The sequence below is a fragment of the Sprattus sprattus genome (assembly GCF_963457725.1).
Source record: "Sprattus sprattus genome assembly, chromosome: 5".
NCBI classification, from domain to species: Eukaryota; Metazoa; Chordata; class Actinopteri; order Clupeiformes; family Clupeidae; genus Sprattus; species Sprattus sprattus.
The window spans coordinates 20,474,374-20,495,083 of NC_137924.1; the positions used below are offsets into that span (position 1 = coordinate 20,474,374).

General features: G+C 42.0%; 3 protein-coding genes across 3 annotated transcripts; 1 reads left to right on the top strand and 2 right to left on the bottom strand.

The window, feature by feature from the left end:
- Positions 1-1,258: 1,258 nt before the first annotated feature.
- hspe1 (heat shock 10 protein 1) lies at positions 1,259-4,501 on the bottom strand (the record flags this gene model as incomplete). The annotated part of the gene is given in 6 exon segments (XM_080838555.1): positions 1,259-1,457; positions 1,855-1,944; positions 2,130-2,285; positions 4,367-4,375; positions 4,377-4,448; positions 4,451-4,501. Coding segments are annotated over 6 exon segments (429 nt in total). The 3' UTR covers positions 1,259-1,406.
- A 524-nt stretch (positions 4,502-5,025) lies between these two features.
- hspd1 (heat shock 60 protein 1) lies at positions 5,026-11,100 on the top strand. Its single transcript, XM_080838529.1, has 11 exons — positions 5,026-5,083; positions 6,438-6,613; positions 6,907-7,242; positions 7,336-7,431; positions 7,525-7,618; positions 7,711-7,879; positions 8,042-8,141; positions 8,249-8,494; positions 8,907-9,081; positions 9,471-9,649; positions 9,935-11,100. Exons 2-11 carry the CDS (start codon positions 6,440-6,442, stop codon positions 10,091-10,093), a joined length of 1,728 nt encoding a protein of 575 aa, XP_080694655.1. The 5' UTR covers positions 5,026-5,083; positions 6,438-6,439; the 3' UTR covers positions 10,094-11,100.
- A 365-nt stretch (positions 11,101-11,465) lies between these two features.
- On the bottom strand, positions 11,466-19,998 carry coq10b (coenzyme Q10B). Its single transcript, XM_080838533.1, has 5 exons — positions 19,866-19,998; positions 15,098-15,250; positions 13,558-13,750; positions 13,348-13,449; positions 11,466-13,076 (listed from the first exon to the last, which is right to left on the bottom strand). Exons 1-5 carry the CDS (start codon positions 19,964-19,966, stop codon positions 12,909-12,911), a joined length of 717 nt encoding a protein of 238 aa, XP_080694659.1. The 5' UTR covers positions 19,967-19,998; the 3' UTR covers positions 11,466-12,908.
- Positions 19,999-20,710: the final 712 nt, after the last annotated feature.

The following is a 20,710-nucleotide window of genomic DNA, read 5'->3' on the forward strand; positions in this document are numbered from 1 at the left end:
ATCTCCAGACCGGTCGGAGTTACCTTCAGAGACGCCCAGCAACCACAACATCAGAGGGTAAGTGGAACCACATGGGTCACGCGGTAGAGGTCAGCCTGAGATGAGCCGACAGACTCACACACAAACACACACACACACACACACACACACACACACAAACATGTGGAGTGGGACAGACAAATTAACCCTAACCCCACACACATACAAACAAGAGTGACAGACGCAGAGAGCTCCGTAGAAACTGGGGTGAATAAGGGAAGCTAACATGACGGGGATGGGTTCTCCATCATGGGATTAAAGGCCTCACATGCCACACACTCACAGCTACACACTGATAAGGAAATTAATTTCAATGCATTAGAAGTAGCACTAGCTAAAAGTATTTCCCTCATGACTGAAATAGTTAAATGATGACATCTGACTGTAAACGTTAATGCTAGTTACTGGCTAAAAAATACTTTAAACTCTTTACATTTAGGTATAACAAGATGTAACAAAAATATCTTTGCATGTTTCTTAATCATCACTTATTGCAGGTAACTTGAACATTCTGCTATGTAACAAAGATGTCGCTGCAATCTTTTGGAACGTCTGGAACCATGAAGGGCTCATCAGCATGTAACTGGGTAACCTTTAGAAGAATTATTCTAAGCATCGGGAATGTCTTTAAAAGGTACAATGAAAGAGACAAATGTCAATGATGTCAAATTTAATAAGGCTGCACTGGTTCAGACATTTTAATTATTACACTTATCAACCGTTACACATTTACTGTAAGGCAGAGGTCAGTCAACTGTCCTGCACTTCTGCACTGCATTAGTAAGGGAAACTCTTTAAAGATGTGGAGTAGATATCAGGCAAAAACTAGGCAGCACAAATTATTTTGGTCTTAAATGAGGTTGACAGCAGGTGACCATAGGTTAAGATTTGTATTCAATATTTGTCATAGCTTCTATTCTTGCCTTCAAAAATATTTAGGTTTTTATTCAATGTAAGTCAGAGCTTTTATTCTTGCCTTGGACAACATTTCTGGGTTGACCTGCATCAAGACACACTGATTGCATAATGCTCATCGTGTAATAAATTAGCTCTCACTTCTTTCAATTGTGTAACAAAACATCCAAAAATGTAGCACTCAATAGAACATTCTAGTGCGTTGTGAAGACACAACAGGACTTCTAGTATCATGTCTTAACACAGAGAAAAGTAATTGGACAGATGTGTACCCACAGGTAATTAACCAAAGAAAGGCAAAGCATCAGGATCACCTAAGTCATTTTATTATTTAACAAAACATGATCAGAATTATTTACAATTGAAAACATAAAAAAGAACACGTATATGAAAGCACAACCATTTATCTTCTTTTATAAGATAAGGATGGAAAGGACGAGTAAAGACAGACTTCAGTCAACGTATTTGCCCAGAATATCTGCGTCCCGGAACAGGAAATAATCCTAGGAAACAGAAGAACAATGCCATCTGTTAAACAATGTGAAATAAAAAGACCATTTACATATTTGTTTTACTCCTTAGTCTAGAATGATAACACATTTGGCATCCAAATATTTCCTTCTTCAACTGCAGAGAACTGAGAAGTAAAAATAACCCAAAAGCTTATCCAAAACTGAACTGAGAAATATATTACAGTAGCATAATGCTTTATGAATACAGGGATTGAAATCATTACCCAGTTACCGCTGCCCTCTACATAAATACTGCATCACAGGATTATTGAGGGCATACCTCAGTTTAAATGTACAACATTAAACTTATAAACTACTTCTTGAAGGTATGATCGAGGAATAAACCATGATAAACAAGAAACATAAATCCATTGTCTTATAACATTACCTTGTCCTCAATAACAACCTTGGTTCCTCCATATTCCGGTAATAGCACTTTCTCACCAACTTTTACACAGACGGGCTGAACATCCCCTTTCTATAAAAAATAAAGTTACAATTATTATTTGATGATTACAACAGAATCATTAACCCAGGTCACAAATACATTCAAATGTAAATGACAAAAAGGTTTTCTTACTCCCAGACATAGTTAACGTCTTAACAGAGTGATTTATTAAAGGACAACTTTGAAATGTGTGTGTCCAGTGGTCTTGTAATCACCTGGTTGACAGAGCCAGGGCCCACCGCCACCACTGTAGCCTGTAGAATTTTCGCCATGGACTTCTCTGGCAACATGATGCCACCCTTTGTCACAGTCTCTGCTGCTACCCTCTCCACCAGCACACGGTCAAACATGGGCAGAAATCTACGGAAAGCCTGAAGAAGGAGAGAAGAGCAGACTTCATGAGGAATTAGGAATTAATTGTGCAATATACTGGATTAGCCAGTAGAGGGCAGTAGTGATGTTTCGCAACAGAATTTCTTAACATATTGTAGTACAGGGTTGCGTTTCTAAAACACATTGAACTACCACCATAGTTGAATAATAGAGAGACTATTATTCTAAACAGTGTCTCCATAGTTACCACTGAGGTTGCTCAACAACTCCTGTAGGCCTGCTCAAGTCTGAGGTTATTTTATCCTGGACCAAAATTGTAGTCCTGCACTATTCCAAAACAGGTAATATATGATACTGCAGCACACTAGTTAAACTTTAATTATACCATGCAGTAGATAACAGCACACCTATTACCACTCTGTGTTAGCATGCGATTCTGGGTGTGCAAGCATCCAGCTGATATATATAACTGAAATAGATCAATGTGAACATATGAAGCTAAAATGGCTAAAACAAACATGTGTTGTAATAAACACATATACGCTTTCTCATAAGTATGCACACATCCTTCTCAGTTACTGTCTTACTTGAGTTTTGCTACAGACATGCATTCAAACAGACAAGACTAAAATTGGTCTGGAAATGTGGCCATAACACATCACTTCACAATGGCTACAAAACTAAAATCTACCACCAAGTCTACTATGTTGAATTTGTTTTTAATTCTATGAAAACAAGACAATTCTCAAGGCTACAATGATGAAGATAAGAATTAATTGCAACAGCTCTGAGCTGCCTCTCTGCTGCCTACCGACCTTGGGTGAAGGTCATGAAACACTGGGGGATGGAGGACATTCAGGTTTAGACCAGTTTTATTTCAGTGGGGGTGGATTACAGTGTGGACAGAGGGAGAGCTTTCGTTAAAATGAATCCTGGCAACCAAGGACAAAGGTCACAGATACTACGAGAACCTCACCCCCCCATGCCTGGCCTACAGGCAAACCAAAAAAATTATACACCCTCCCAAGAATTCAATTGATTATTCACCATGTATTGCATACAGCAAATAAAGACTAAATCACCTGTCTGAACTAAGATATATTTCTGTAACCAAAGGATCTTAGATGATACATACGGAGAAGATGTGACCAAGGTAGTTGAAAAAAGGAGTGTGGGTGACATCAAGTAGACCAGTTTTCATACCGTCAAATCTAACTTCTCTCGCACGAACCACAAATATGTACTTAATACTTGTATTGACTTCACGTATACAGTGCATAGCAGATGATGCAGGTTAGACATATACGGTCATTTATAAAGCTAAGACAGCTGGTTCCACATTGCTGACCAATAAAGTGACAGAAAAAGCGCCCAAGTTAAGTTTGTATGGGGATGACCCGGAAACACATGACACTTTAAAGCGAACACAAATTGGCATTGAATGGAACAGCGAGGTAACTCCTGTATAAATGACTGCGTGATTCTCCAAAAACATTACGGCGCGTACTGTAGGCTACAGCACAGCACATCTCACACGTTAGCTCGCCATTCTGCATTCTGAATAATTACATAGATGACACCACAGCTAGCTAGCTAACATTGATGCTTTGGGGAATGGTGGTGGTTACATCATCTTACACCCTAATTGATAATACAGTAATAAGTGAGTTTATCGACTATGGCAAAAAAAAAACTAACGAAACATTTCTTACCTAGCTATCGAATCGTTCCAGATCATAGCTAATTCAAAGCTACATACCTACCGGCAACATGGTCGAGAAAAGAGAAACGGCATTGCAAGCTCAGAACTAAATTACCGATGTAAATGTATTGGGACGCTTCTTGCAAGGTATCAATAAATGTTAACAGACCTGCTGCTGCCGTGATACCGTTTGTGCATAAATTGTATTTAGCTAGTTACTGTCTGACCTTGCAGAGGAGAGTAACATGGACTAAGACTGGTAGAGTTAGCTAGCTAGCTATCTTAGCTTAAATGACAGGGATTTGGTACATAATAATAAGTCAGGTTTACTGTCATGACCACCAGATTGCAATGGTCTAAGAGTATACACAGATTTAAGTATAAAATAATTTCGTTGATAAAGCTTTGAAGTCTTACCATCTTGGTCAGTCGTTGGGCAGTTAGTGAGTCCTGTACAAGCAAACTGATTTCTGTACGTAAGAAATGGACACGCTGGGGGTACTGAGTGACTACCCACGTGAAGGAAGAAAACTCTAGAATGTCAATGCGCATGCGCCATGCATCAAATCTGGAATATTCTTTGGCAAATTTGCCAACAAAACAAACTGGCAGTTGTTCCAAATTGGGTAAAAACATAAATCTATGTAAATACACGTGCTAGTATGTAGTTTAAGCAAGCAAACCACTATATGCGGCTTGATCGTTCCAAAAGTGTTGCACAATTCCAACCTCTGACCTGAGGTTGTTTTCTCCAATCGAAACTGCGAAGATTCTGGAACTAGGGGCCCCGGAACGAGTATTACACAAATAACCACACATTTAACAATAATACACTAACAACAGTCTTTTTTTTGCAGTCCTTTTTTTTCTCCCCTTGATTTAAGTCGTCACTTAATTTGACTGTCGCGTTGAAGTTTATGTTTAAATCACCGGGAAAAGCCTTAAAATATGTATAGTTATGCATATTATACATGTTTAGGGGCGGGCCGGTATGTTACCCGGATGAAGTAAGACATGTGCATGCCTTGATGAGTCCACTGTAACTCAGTTCCCCTGAATTATATCAGTCCGTGTCCTCCGGACCATCAAGTAGACCAGTTTTCATACCGTCAAATCTACCTTCTCTCACACGAAGTAAGTATTTACTTGTATTGACTTCACGTATACAAAAGTGCATAGCAGATGTTGCAGGTTAGACATATTAGAGCAGGTTATATTTTATAATGCCAAGACACCTGGTTCTACTTCGCTGACCAATACTAAGGTTAGCTAGCTGTTTTACGCAATACAAGTCAAGTTTTAACGTATGGCATGTTTTAAGTTCATTCTGTAAAATCGAAGGTGGGTCAATCATAGAGGTATACAAATATAAAATACTACTCAGTGCTGGTGACGTTTTTTTTTCACTGCGCAAACTCTCATTGACAGAAACGTCAGGCAACTAAGACCCCATTACCGATAATCACTCATAGGTTTGTAAAAGTGCAGTTGCACTTGCACAATTGGACATTGTAGCCGTATTGCTTGATCTAACGTTATACCAAAATACGTTCTAAAATCATTATGTGCAGATTTTGTATCGATATCTTGCCAAGTCTGGTTTTGGCTAAATGTGGCAACTGCTCATAATACGAATGTACGTTATTGTTACGGAATTGACGTTGGTTGATAAATCATTTGCCGTAATATACCTAGTTATCTGACCAAACACATCTGAATGGATGTGTCTAGGGATATGCCCCCATCTCATTGCTTTACTTATGTTAACATTGATCAGGCTTCCGAAGAAAAAAAAAATACCCGCTGTTGACTTTTTATTCTCCTGTATTAGCAAGACGGAACGTTACTGGTGTAAGAAAAACGCTAAATGAACCTACAGTTATCTAAACACATGTGAAGCGTAGCTACTCATTTGCGCACTCGATTTGAAAGCAAGACGTCTGGGAGAATTTGACCTTGTGACGCATGACCCCGTTAAACACGTGGGCTCTTCGTAGTATCATGTCCGCTGTTGAAAGCGAACCGGGGTCTTTCATCATTTAAAATAATCTGTATTTTCTGCTAATATGAACTCTGGTCATATTGATATAACATAACACATACATTACATTGAATTTGACGTGTAAATGTGTAGTTTATTTCCCCCTTTTTTTAATGAAAACGCAGAAATGACCTGCCAGCTGAAATTGCAACATGGAACATGTTAATCTAATAATTCTGTAGTGGATTTATCCACATACTGAAAGCTACAAAAAATACACTTGTTTTCTGTACGACTGCACTGTGAAATAAAAACTAAAACAAATCCGTGTATCATGTTTGGGAAAAAAGAGGGGGGAGGGGTGTCATAATAAACCCTACTGTTCAGTCTGGTTAAGATGGAATGTGTGATGTGAAGCATTGCTGCGTTTGAACTGGGTATTTAAGCAAATATCTCTTACCTACAACTAACAGATCGGTGGTGTCTTGTCTTAATCTTTGTCCACAGACATGTTCCGTCTTCCCACTGTGATGAGACAGGTGCGCCCTGTTTGCAGGGCTCTTGCCCCACACCTCACCCGTGCTTATGCCAAGGATGTGAAGTTTGGGGCCGATGCCCGTGCCCTCATGCTGCAAGGTGTGGATCTGCTGGCCGACGCTGTGGCTGTTACTATGGGACCCAAGGTAAAGAAGAATTTCTAGAGGTTGAAAAACAGATGCCGTTACGACACCCAGGCCCATTAAGAACCTGCTCAGATGCTACGATGGTCTTGCAAAATGTAGACATTGTGTAGACATCAAAAATCCCCTTTGAGGAGCAAGCTGACAGGATTTCCAGAAACATTTATCTCAGCATTTAAAGCCAGTTATTTTCATATTTATACCAAGAAATGATATAGATGTGGGCTTGTAAACATGATTGTTCCTAAAATTATTGTTTTAGTGTTTTAAATGTGAACGACCTTGGCTGTCCTCAGGGCCGCACAGTCATCATAGAGCAGAGTTGGGGAAGCCCGAAGGTCACCAAGGATGGTGTCACTGTGGCTAAGAGTATCGATCTGAAGGACAGATACCAGAACATTGGGGCCAAGCTGGTTCAGGATGTAGCCAACAACACAAACGAGGAAGCTGGGGATGGCACTACCACAGCCACCGTACTGGCTCGTGCCATTGCTAAGGAAGGATTTGACACCATCAGCAAAGGCGCCAACCCAATGGAGATCCGACGTGGCGTGATGCTGGCCGTAGAGACAGTTATCGACGAGCTGAAGAATCTGTCCAGACCAGTCACCACACCAGAGGAGATTGCTCAGGTAAGAGTGAAATGAATTGCAGTGTTTGATTGTGTGAATGGTCATGTGTGGTGGTTACTCACGTGTTTTGCCCCCCTCTCCGTTCTGTGGTAGGTGGCGACTATTTCTGCCAATGGAGACAGTGAGATTGGTAATATCATCTCTGACGCAATGAAGAAAGTGGGCAGAAAGGGTGTGATTACTGTGAAGGTAAGGTTGAATTAGCTTTCTCCACTGTCAGTTAATGTGGGCCCCAACCATGGAAATAACATGCTTCATTGAGGTCCTCTTATTTACCCACAGGATGGCAAAACCCTGCATGATGAGTTGGAGATCATTGAAGGGCTTAAGTTTGATCGTGGCTATATCTCTCCCTATTTCATCAACACAGCTAAGGGTGAGTAGGTCAGTACAGAACATTCCGGATTTTCTCGATGGTTTTTCTCCCATGTGTATTTCTGACTTTGTATTTCATCGTCCGGCCTGCAGGTCAGAGGTGTGAATTCCAGGATGCCTATATTCTCCTGAGTGAGAAGAAGATCTCCACTGTCCAGAGCATAGTTCCTGCTTTGGAGCTTGCCAACCAGCACCGCAAACCTCTTGTTATTCTCGCTGAGGATGTGGATTCAGAGGCACTGAGCACATTGGTTCTCAACAGGTATAGCCGCTGCCCACTCAGTGCAGACACATGGCTGACTACTGTGGTCATTTTGAATAAAAGCAGTTATAGGTGGTTGCTATTTTTCATGCAGGACTGTGGAGGCTGATGAGTCAGTTTCTGTGGTGTTTACTGTATGTTGGTCTCCTATGCCACCCTTAGGCTCAAGGTGGGACTGCAGATAGTGGCTGTGAAGGCTCCTGGCTTTGGGGACAATCGAAAGAACCAGCTGTATGACATAGCTATTGCCACCGGGGGCACTGTAAGCACACATATCCAACGTTTCACTCTTATGAATACAATTTAATCCCCTTTTCATTTGTTGTTTTTTAACCGTAATTAAGATGGTTTTGTTTTCTCTGTCCGAAGGTTTTTGGTGACGAGGTTTCAGGACTAGCCCTTGAGGACGTTCAGGCACATCACTTTGGTCAAGTGGGTGAAGTGGTGGTCACCAAAGACGACTCAATGCTGCTGAAAGGCAAAGGAGACCCAGCAGCCATCGAGAAGCGCACCAATGAGATTGCTGAGCAGATAGAAAATACCACCAGTGACTACGAGAAGGAGAAGCTGAACGAGCGCATGGCTAAGCTGTCCGACGGAGTGGCTGTCCTCAAGGTTAGGGGGAGGGCACAGAACCCTGGGAAAGGAATGCATGGCCTTCACCTTGGGTTTGAGTTGCATGGCGTGTCAGTCATTTATGAAAACATGAGAGAATCATGACCTGTTGGTCAGTCATTTTGCTGGAAGGTGTAAAAAAAAAGCTTCTGTAACTTGCATTGCTCGTCTTTTAATGTATTAATTTTTTATATATAAACGCAATTTTAAAAAATTGGTTACAGCCAGAGGTTCTACTCCTGGTAGATTTTAGTATATTCACTGACTGGCTCAATATGGAGGTCTGAGATGTCATCATTTGTCAATTAGTTGAGGTGGTGACTCAGAGTTAATTGGGCAGGATGGCAAAAAAAAATGTGGCCATTTTTTCCACTCCATTGCTAGAATTTCTAAACCAGTTGTCCTGTTTCAGATTGGAGGCAGAAGCGAAGTTGAGGTAAATGAGAAGAAGGATCGTGTGACTGATGCCCTGAATGCCACTCGGGCAGCTGTAGAAGAGGGCATTGTGCCCGGAGGCGGCTGTGCCCTTCTGCGTTGCATCCCTGCTCTGGACACCATCAAGCCAGTTAATGCCGACCAGAAGATAGGTATGTCAGAACACCGACCTCCACGACCACCCCATGAGTACGACGTGGCTATAACGGTTTGGGAGTACCAGTTCAGAAAAATTATGATTATAATTATTATCATATTAGTAATTAATGATTTTAATTATGAATAATCGTATCTAAAGACAGTCATTACATTATCAATGCATAGGCAATATTGAGGAAGTTATCAGGTGACATTTCATGGTAAACAGTAAATGAGAATAAAATCCTACTTTGACATGACATTTATTTAATTTAATTCAGTTTTATTTATATAGCGCCAAAAAATGTAATTGTCTCAAGGTGCTTTCCAGAGCCCTGATTTAAGGTAATTTTTAATTTCAAGGTAATTTATCACTTCTCATCACTTTGATCCTCTATTGTAGGAATTGATATTATCCGTCGAGCCCTGCGCATTCCAGCCATGACTATTGCAAAGAATGCTGGGGTGGATGGCGCTCAGGTAGTGGAGAAGATCCTGCAGAGTGATGCTGATATCGGCTACGACGCTCTACTTGGGGAATATGTCAACATGGTGGAGAAGGGCATCATTGACCCCACTAAGGTGAGACATGGAATGCCTGTTTCTCACATCTGATAACCTGCTACCTCTGGACCTCGCTCTCCTATGCTGAAATACTCAGCAGTTTGCACTATTCTATTCTCTAATGGGGAAAACCAACAGGTTTCTCCGTCTCCCAAAAAATACTGGTGACATGACAGATTTGTAGAAACGTTTGCATTTGAAAGATGTACCGGATACCCTCCTTCGTAATGTCATGTTTGGTTTTCCAACAAGTACACCTTACCTTTTGCCAGTGGCATGACATGAGTTTTCCTTTCCATGCAGGTTGTAAGGACGGCTCTGCTGGATGCAGCTGGTGTTGCGTCCTTATTGTCGACGGCCGAAGCTGTGGTCACAGAGATCCCCAAGGAGGAGAAGGCTCCGGGCATGGATGGCATGGGCGGCATGGGTGGTATGGGCGGAATGGGAGGCGGTATGTTCTAACCGCCACGCCACCCTGAGCCCCAGTCAGACTTAAGTAGAGGGGTGAGAGTGGCAGAGGGACAGGATGTGCCCTCCACCTACTCCACCCACCTCACCTGCTGCAAGTGTTTGAAGGTGCTGCCAAACGGATGACCCTCCTCCCTCTTAAGGCATACTACTACTCTCCACCCCCAGAAACTTCAGCCATTACTCTCCTTTTCTTTACCCCTAAACCAGGCCCCTGCTCTACTCTCTGGCTGGAAGACAAGGCGTGTAGAAATGAGACACTGCCTGCTGTCTGCCTTGTCCCTTCGTTAACATGCACAAACAGAGTTTACTATCATACTGGGAGAAATGCACATCGTCCTCTCAAGTGTCTTTCTGAATTTAGATGGTCATCTCTTATTGTTGTTGTTGATGCTGTTGGCCCAGGGTGTTCAGTGGACCACATGGTCAGTGAAACGATGCAGGGCTTTTTAAGCCAGATAAAGAGCTTGTCAACCAGTCTGAAGGACATATAGGTATAGTAATGGCAGTCATGAAGCTAGTGCTAGCTCATTATTTCAAGTGACTCATTTTCTAAACTCCCTTTTCTCTTTAACAAAGAACAAAAAATAACACAAAAAGAAACACACTCAGATGAGCAATTAGTTCTGATTACTGCAAAGCCGGAGATCTGGACATTAGTGCCTCAATTACCAGTGTGATTGCTACCTTAAGTCATATACCCTGTATAAAGGGGGGGGCGGGATCTGAATGTGTGGCCTACACTGCTACAGTGGTGGGTTGATATCTGTGGCACAGCAGTTTGGACCAATGAAATGTTCCATATCTACAGCCAACTATCTTGTTTAAATAGGGTTTGTTTTTTCATATCACTGTTTATGCCCGTCAGTGGTGCAAACTGCTGTGTGACAGAAGCAGCTGAGCATCTCTAGAACAGGGATGTTTTTCTCTCATGCATAAATTCAGCAGTAATCGCTCAGTGTTTTTTTTTTTTTATAATGTCATTGTTTTTTTTTTGTTTGTTTTTTGTATTTAAATAAAAAAAATGTTAAATAAAAATCCTTTTGATTCCAATTGCATAACTTACCGCTTGTGAATTGGTTCCAATATTATAGTACATCAGATTACACTAAGGATGTTACCTTGGTTCTGATCGTTACAAATCACAGGATCAGGTGTTTAACAAGAACACACGATTGCACTCAACCATGTACTGTTGGTTTTAGTCCGAAAACATGAATACAGTCCACTAGGGGTTCTAACCAGTACATATAGTTTGTGTGACCTATTTTTATCACTCACATGACCAATGTATTTGTAGCCTTGGAACTGAAAGTTAAAGTAGTCTGAATCACATGGCAAGACATAACAAATCAAACTAGACACATTTTCTTAAATATAAAAATACTTTATGAACCATGCAGTCTGTATACATTTCACCCAACACTCAAATTAAAATACCTTAATTTACACTAAAAAAGAAAAAAAAAACCCACATCATAACATATACATTGTGTTTTTTTTTTCTACAAAGCGCCCTGATCTGTGGTCTTAAATCAGTATGTACAGTGTGGTCTTCCCATAACCTAAATAAATAGATGTTAAAAGATGATAAATAAATTCTGCAACTTGACATTAACTTGCAACAGAACTGCACTATGGATTTGGAATTGTCAAAGATTGGGGTTTTGAGGCAGCAGATACAGATGCCTCCCTCCTGCAGCTATCTGCTGGGAGACAAGTCACCTCACAACAGAGGTGATCCTCAGTTGCACCCAACACCAGTTTGGGCCCTTTTCAAAGCAGTGGGCATCCATGTTTAGCAAGCGGTAACAGTATTCAAATCCAACACTTCAGAAACACTATTGCACACGAGAACACGTCTTCGAAACAAACACAACTACGGTCACTCTCAGTCGTCGCAAGAAAAGCGTCATTAGTCTAGAATGTTATTACGCCCTGGCACTTACTCTGTTCAAAAGCCTCTACAAGGCACTGCCCTGTCTCCCCCCCCTCATCACGGACAGGGCTGTGGAAGTATCCCACATCCCTTTGTGCTTGCATGGAAGAATATAGCGCCTCTATGAGGAGTCTGTGAACAGAGGCAGAAGTCCGTGCTTGTAACCCATCATAATCATCATAGTAGCAAAACTGTTCTGCCTTGTCCTGCACTGGGCGCCATTCAGTCTGGAGCTCATGGCCAACATCCCTCTAGTCCCTTCTTTTTGAAATATTGATCACTTATCAGAAGTCCATAATTTATGCCTGCTTGAGAACATTACCATTAGTTTTTTTTGGTTGACAGCGCTGGCATTCTAAGCATTATGCGAATGCCACAAAGGTAGTCATCTAAATCATATGGAACTCCAAAATGGGGATGTTTTTTTTTTTCTCCCTGTTAGTCTGAAATACGTTCACTTTTTTTGTCAATTAGCCTTTGGATCAGACTACAATACAGTCTGACCCTTTTTGGTGTGAACGTGGAATTAATAACACCCTTCTCACTCTGCATCAACAATCAGCTGCCAGAATGGATGATGCTGAGCGTGGCTTGATGATGTTGAGGAAGAGGGGGTTCTGGGGGGGGGGAAACGAGGAAAGGTAACTGCCCACAGGGCAGAGCTCAGCCTTGCACAAACCCCTCCACAGACCAGGAACTGACAGGGGGGAAAACAAAAAAAACAATCTTCTTGTCGACAAAGGCAAATACGGCCTTAAGGCACCTTTATACCCAGACTTAAAACCCTGGCCCCCTTCCTCTTCAACTTCCAGCCCCACCCCTTTGCAACCTTTAACCCCCATCTCGCCTCCACTTGCCCCAGGGTGCACGTTACGTGTGGTGGATCTCGTGGAACATGAGCTCACGGGGAATGGCTGTCTCGGGACCATAGATGGATTTTGCGCGTCGTTCAAAGGCTGACACCATCTGCTTCACCACCTCGTCGAAGAACATCGTGGCCAGCTGAGAGTGCAGCAGGGAGCGGAACTCAAAGGAAATCTGGGGAGGGCGAGAGAGAGACAGACATGAGACATGTGAGACACAGCTCAGAGCGCTACAAAATCAGCCTAAAAATCACAGAGCTGCATCGTTTTCTCCTTTGCTGGATTCCAATGCACAGTAGAGAAGAATGGAGAACCTCCCAAATTTGCTACAAAGTAAATAGAACTGTGAGCTAAGTCCAATAGGTGGTTTGAAGTTAAGACATGGTTAAGTTCAGTTGGGTGAGCTTCCATTCATGTATCTGAATGAGATTCAAACTGGTACTCACGGCAAAGTCCAGGGTGCACGTACGCGGGTAGCCAGGAAGACCAGGACTGAAACGCCAAACTGTCTCAAGGTGATTGAACAGTTTACCATCAGAGCAGGCGGCCTAGAATTTGAGTTGACAAACAAATAAATAAGTCAAGAACAAAAACACAAAACCTCAATCACAACCCAAAATGATGCACATGACTGTACAGTAGATGTGTTTACGCACCTTGACCATGTGGGGACGCACGGTTGTGACCAGGGAGGTGTAATTTTCCACAATAGGGGGGAAGCCCACGGAGAGCTTGGCCTTGGAGAAGCCTGTGCGGCGGAATATGACCTCCGAGCGCTTGCACCAGGGCACAAAGTGCTTGTAGTCCTCCACACCAGCTACCACAGTGTACATCTCCTGCATGGAGTACCTGGGCCAAAAAGAACAAGGGTCTAAATACATTCAGTGGCAGGCACGTGACTATGGCAAGATCACACATGACAAGCAAGTGGGCATTAATCTCCGACGAAGGGTATAAAAAGGGACACAGTAGAATGCTTTGCATCTGAAGGTCAAAACCCTCGTGAGTAAAGGGTTCAGTGTGGTCTTTGACACAGAAACGTACAAATAACAAACAAAACCCCTTTTATGTGCTGCAGTTCAGCGGTCAACTCCGGACAGTACATAATGTTCTAAATGCTGAAAGTGTGTGTAGTCTAAAATCAAAAACCCTAAGCCTTTACCCATATCAACCATTAATAAAAACATAACAGAAATAGGCCTGTCCTCATGACTCTTCTGCCAAGGTCAGATTGCTTGCTGAAGAGTATTATTAGTCTAGGAACAGCAGGTCAGCTGGCTGTGGTTTTTGTGACGTCATGTTCAGGATTCACAAAGCATTTTATCTCACCACTTAGAGTACTACTAAGTCACACTAAAAGTGACAATAACGGAATACGCTGCCCACAGAGTATCTTTAGTGTGTATGACGACATGTTTGTGTAGACAGGACATTGTTTATTTGTACAGTAAATATTACAATCAATTCAGGGTTGGTTTGGTTAATTGGTGACGTATTGCACCCCTCACAAGCTCCATAATTATTCCTTTGCAATTGAGACTGTATGTTTTCAGTAAATTCTGTATCTAGTCTAACTATATCCAAAAACATGGTCACGTGGAATGATAGAAACTGCAGTTTTTCATTTATAGATCGAGTGAGTTAGGAGTCCTCTTGACAATTTCTTAATGCTTAAAGTAGCACCTAAATCTGGGAGAACTAAGGGACTTTGTGACTTACTCTTAGTCAAATTAGGAGGCCCAAAGGGCCGACACGTCCATATTTTCAGGAGTTTGTCCTAAAAGTTAAGAGCTACATTTTGCCTAAAGAAGCTTTGTGAATATGGGCCCAGTTCTGTGTGTTATGCCAGGGACTAGGCTCTAATCTTGAATCAGACAAATCAGCACTGAAATCCACTTCCTTCCTGGTCAATGAAATTCTCACAGTAACCGATTGAATGATGTTATAAGAAGACTAGCGAGGACCAGCCAGACCTTCCCTCATCTCATCCTTAAACCTGGAAGGCACCCAAGCACGCTCTCATTATCTAAGGACGCTATACCCTTGCCCTGGCATTGCATAACCAGCTGATGGGAGCGCCTTGGAACATGGATGCTAAATATAGCTACAGAGATAAAGAGATGGAAACCTTTCCTAATTCATTCAGTGCTAGGGCAGGAACAGCCAGGTCAGGCCAGGCCATACTTGCATACTCACCCAATGATGCGTCTCTCGGAGTATTCCTTCTTTTTGTTGAGCGTTTCAGCCAGGTTGAAGAAGCTCCGCGTGGGTGCCACCATGGCACGGCCAGGCAAGGCCCCCAGTAGGGGAGGCACTCGCGTCATCAGGATCCCACATGATGACAGATACCTGTTTCCAAAACAACACAGCAAAAATTCACTGAAATGAACCAGGACAACCAACACCAGACATTGCCAAACTGCTTACCTGGCCAAAGCTGGTGTTTAACAGAATTTCTAGTAATACCTTGGCGGATGTAAAGGAATGTACACTGATCACATTTATTTCTGGAAGCACAAGTTTAGGTTATAGGCTTATATTAAGTACAACCAACAATGTAAATGTTTAAAGCAGTCAAAACACATGGGCAAATAACTAATGTTTCTATTTGAAAAGTATCTCATGAAAGTCATCCAAAACGGTTCACATAATCCCATAATGTCCTTTAAATACAAACCCTAATGAATTCTACTATAGGACATGCTGAGGAGGCATTCCAGATTCAAAGGGCATATGATTTAAACAATCATATTTGATGGAAACAGATAAATATATATAGCTGTGAGCAGTGATGAGGGGGATAGTTGCAATGGCAGTCTGATGTCATGGCTGTATGCACCCACAACAGGTTTCATGTAAATTCACCAAAGATATGAGCTTACTTCCTGTTTGGCACAGAAATTTAATAGGCTGAAACGAATGAAGGGTTTTAACAATTTAAAATCTATCTGATGACTTTTGTAGGACATTGTCTGAAGATACAGTAATCTGTGGCACGTTTTGTAAAGAGTTATGTTTTAAGGGTTTTCATTAAATCCAATGTATTGTAGATTCACATAAATTTGGTGGCGCAACAGTTCTCGATGTACAGATATGTAACGGTTCTAGGGGCTACCTTAGACATTGTAGTAATCCTAACCTGTGTGACCACCAACTCCTGAATCTTGAGTTGGTATGTTTTGCTTCGGCATGTATTAAATACATGCCCTTGTCTTAACTTAATATTTTCTTGTTTTGGTAAAATTGGTATGTAACCACTACAGAAATCCAATCATAAGGACATGGCTATAATCTAGAGACTGTCAAAATTCTATCCACTGTCATTTGTTCCACATAGTGTAGACAAAATATGCGTGCAATAGAATGCATGCAGCATTCATCAACAGAAATAACACCAATGATCATAACAAAAGACCCAGCACCCAACATCTGGAACCCAAAACTCCCTCTTTGGCAAATTTTGGCACAGTCGTTCTTGAAAAACCTGACCTCAGTGGAAGAGCACAAGCCCAAGCAAAAGTTTATTGGACATTCAAAGAATTCATAGGTCATGTAACATAACCTGCCATTGCTCAATCACCTCTGACGCGTTACCCATCAAAACCTTGACCTATGAGAGTAGACACTTCTATATTTGTAGGAGAAGGCATCTAAACCAGTAGTCCGCATTCTCAGAGGGGACTGGTTCTCACCCAGTTGGTTCAGTTCTGGGTCATGTGAAAGCAACACTACTTTGAAGACAGAATGCACATGCCGTCTCAGCAGCTCCCTGGCACACAGACACCAAAGATGAGAGTTGAGGCAGTCTGAAACAAGCCTTCAGGAAGATTCATAAGGCATAGGAAAACCACACATACAACTGCATGTGTACATGTGTGGTAGTAATCGTCTAACCTTTATTATCATTATTAACTACATTTTACAAGGACAGAGTGGTCCCAACATTCCACTGCATGTAAAAAGTTCAAATGTAAGACCCTGTACAGGGACTGCATTGGCCAGACATCAGGACAACGGCTTTGGTGAACGACAGTGAACCTGTCAGGGAGAGACCGTAGAATGACAGCCAAGGCAACTGTACTTGGTCAATGTCTATGATGAGTACACAATGTCCCTGGCGAGTGGGAGAAGGTCAACTTTCACCTCGTGCCGTCCTAAAAACTCTCAGATAACGCACAAGCTAACGTCACAACTGAGCATGATGTCACATAATGTGGCACTCAAGAGACTCAGAAGTAGAACCACTGTAAATGCCAGGGAAGGGGTGGGGTGGGGGTGCAGTGCAAATATTCTATGCAATGTAAAAGAAAGACATTTCAGTTTGGTCAGAGGATGTAGCGGTATGTTTCGTCATGAATATTAAAAAGTGTGAAATGCTATTAAATGCTTATACGTAGTGGAAGAGCGAAGTGCCAAGGTCAAGTGGCTGTATTGAGACGGGGCTTAAGCATAAAAAATGATGACTTGCACACTCTATGATCGCACACGACCAACAAAACAAACCTTTTATCATCATCACGTAGGAAAAGTGCAGCTGTAAGGGAGGAAAACCACACTCAATTTGTTTTTGGTGGCCAATCATTGAAGCTCCATAGACACCCATTGTGTTTCTAAATGGGATTATCATTCATCTTCTTAAAAAAAAATATCTCGATTGATCATTTCAGCCAGATAACATTTACACATAGTATTAATGTGTCTCCAGTGGCCCCATTAAGATCCGATTACTGTGTGCAGCTTATGTAAAATCCTCGTATTGTTTTGTGCAGGTCCTAAAAATTAACAGGCCCAGTGGGGCATCTTGTGTTTTTTTGAGGAATCACATTTGAGAAAACTCTGGCCGATTTGCAACTGCTATTTCACGTTCTGAAAGTCTTCTGAAGTTCAAAACAAATCCCAGAGGAGAAAACTTTCATGAATGCCAAATTTGATCCTAAATCTACCGGAAGTGGAGTTCAGAAAAAAATCCTTCTTAAATTCTTCTCAACTGCGTTCGAGAATGAGGCCCAATGTTTGGCCGATCAGATCAGAATCCGTCCTCAAAGCATCTTGAAGTGCATTCCGGTGCCGGTTCATCTGTACTCTCATGTGGTCAAGCACAATCCGATTGCAATCCTATCACCCAAAACGCATTTTTATTGCTAGGTGTAAAAAGCCCAATATTATTTCCACATAAGTATCCTACCGAATTGACTTTAAAGTCCTGCTCCTGGCCTACAAGTCCCTACACAACAGTACCCCCACCTACCTCTCTGACCTCCTGGAAGCTTACAATCCTGCCCGCTCACTGAGATCCTCCTCAGCAGGCCTACTGCATGTTCCTAAGGCGAACCTCAGCACCCTGGGAGAGAGGGCTTTCAGCTACATCGCCCCCAAGTTGTGGAATTCACTGCCAGACTACATCAGACACTGTGACTCAATTACTGACTTTAAAAGCAGACTTAAAACTAATTTCTTCAAGATAGCTTATGGACTGACTGACTGACTTTTATTTTTCTTTATTTCTATGAGATGTTTTGTAATTCTCACAACCTGTTTGTGAAGTGACCTTGGGTGTCATGAAAGGCGCTTTAAATAAAATGTATTATTATTATTATTATTTATAAGATTGAGGCCTGAAACGGATCTGAAAACGTATGATTCCATTTGCTCTTACGTTTTTTTGTATTTTTTTTTTGTGACCCAGCAAAACTAGGGGGGTAGCTAGCTAACTGCAAGATGCTTCATTGACTTTGGTGCAGACATATGTGTGTTTGCAGCTAACTAGCTGTCTAGCGAAATACGCTATCGCTAGGTTTGATAACTATCTAAACTGAATGGGGTCTCCCACACTGTTTAATCCACAGCCGGCACCTTTCCATCTGTGTTTTGGACTTTAAAAATGCGGGGGGAAACGACGCCTCCATGGTATCTCTCAGGGTAGCCTACCTTGTGTCAGATATAGAAGTCCACTAGGCACACTGCTTAACTATGCTGCTCATACCTAAGTTGTTCGACCCTACTCTCTTAGTAGCGGTTCCTAAGGTAGGATTGGACGAGGACCGTTCTAGGGAGGAGTTTCGCGAACGGTCAATCGTTATGGTCTGCATTATTTGCATTTTTATTTTTAACTTGTATTAAGTGACTGACAGGCTCGTTCGTCAAGGGCGGGCCCAACCGAGTCCCAGGGCGGCCCCAGCCCCCCAAGGCCCTAGACCACTAGACCCCTGATTTCTGGAAGACCCGGCTATGCTCACTGGCCGTGAACCACACCTCGGACAGCAGCTTTAACACCAACGAAACCATCCGCCTCATGCAGTTGGCACCAAATGTTATTAGCGAAAGTAGAACAAAATGGCTCCACTGACAGCTAGTCAAGACAACTATCTGGCTTGCTAAGTTAGCTGGCTTACTTATGTCATTAGTTGTATATCTAATGTATCAGTTACAAACCTGCCGTTAGTATCTGTATCTTTAATTAACTACATTGTAGGGTTAAAATGACAGTACCCTGCTGAAAAGAACAGCTAAAACCCAGCATATGCCGGTTGGTGGTTTTAGCTGGTATGATCAGTTAAACCGTCAAAAACAATACGAAAAAAATCCTTTAAATTGTCAACCATCTTCAGCTGGTAACATTAGCTACTGAAAACTGATGGTTTTAGATGGTTTGGCAAAAAAAATCATACGAAAAGAGAACTTAAACTAGTCAACCTACCTGGTCAACCATCTTAAGATAACATTAGCTCCTGCAAAAAACCCAGTTTATTCTGGTAGATGGTTTTAACTGATTTGACAAAAAACAACAACACCGTAACCACCTTAAACTGGTCAAACTGTTTCTCCAGGGTAATGCCACCAATATAGACCCTACCTTGTAAGATTAAACCAGAACAACGCCAGCAACGTTAACCTAGCCAGTTAGCCAACGGGGAACGAGGGGAGTTATAAAATATCATGATCAGACTTGAACATATTAATTTACCTCACTCCACTCCTTCCCGGTACTTCTCGGCTACTTGAAGATGGCAATTGTTTAATACATTCAGCTACCGCTCTCCGCAAACACCGCGAACCTCTCGCCATCTTCAGTTTCGACAACTATTGTTCCACATACGCTGATAACCCCTCGAATTTAGACCCCACCCTCCTCTAGGTCGCACCCTATCGGCAAATGTGGTGATTGGACAATAGCTTTACAAAATCCCTTTTGGTTTGTTCCTTTGTACGTTCGTCACTCTGGAAAACCAGTGACGTGAGGGCACATTGTAGTGGACTTGCGTGCGCATTCATGTCATGGGATGCGGTATTGAGTTGCGGTCGGTGACAGCCGACCCACAGAGCGCTTCCAAAAGGTTAAGCTAAATTTATTGAGGACTGCCATGTAAAACATATGCTACAATTTCTACAATACCCTCTCAAAGTGTCTAATGTTTATGTTTTGCGAATGGAACTTCAAAACAGTTCAGGTGTCAAATCACATAGCCCTTTTTTTGTTTTCTTTGGGGGCCTCTGTCCAAAAGTTTGAACTTCAGCCAGGAAAACCAATACAACCACACTCTAGGCCTACTCTCTATGTCATTTTTTCTCAACACAAAACAATTTGAACCATTGATTGAACATAATTGAAACTGTGCCTGCAGAAGGCAAGCTAATTGAACAAGTGTCTTATTGTGAAGGTCAGCTCAGGCACACCCCAAAAAGAATTAATAAAATATAGCCACATACAGCAATGATCAGGGTCCAAGAAAAGGAGACCTTGAGGACCATTGATGCATAAATGTATATATGTGTGAGCATTGTTCTTTGCAAGCGGCAAAAGCAGACCTA

Excerpts from the sequence above, each read along its gene's own strand:
- hspd1 (XM_080838529.1), top strand. The coding sequence starts at position 6,440 with ATGTTCCGTCTTCCCACTGTGATGAGACAGGTGCGCCCTGTTTGCAGG. Across the intron at positions 6,614-6,906 it reads CTGTTACTATGGGACCCAAG|GGCCGCACAGTCATCATAGA; the intron begins GTAAAGAAGAAT and ends GGCTGTCCTCAG. Across the intron at positions 7,880-8,041 it reads AGCACATTGGTTCTCAACAG|GCTCAAGGTGGGACTGCAGA; the intron begins GTATAGCCGCTG and ends TGCCACCCTTAG.
- coq10b (XM_080838533.1), bottom strand. The coding sequence starts at position 19,966 with ATGGCGAGAGGTTCGCGGTGTTTGCGGAGAGCGGTAGCTGAATGTATT. Across the intron at positions 13,751-15,097 it reads TCCGAGAGACGCATCATTGG|GTACTCCATGCAGGAGATGT; the intron begins GTGAGTATGCAA and ends TTTTTGGCCCAG. Across the intron at positions 13,077-13,347 it reads CGTGCACCCTGGACTTTGCC|ATTTCCTTTGAGTTCCGCTC; the intron begins GTGAGTACCAGT and ends CGCCCTCCCCAG.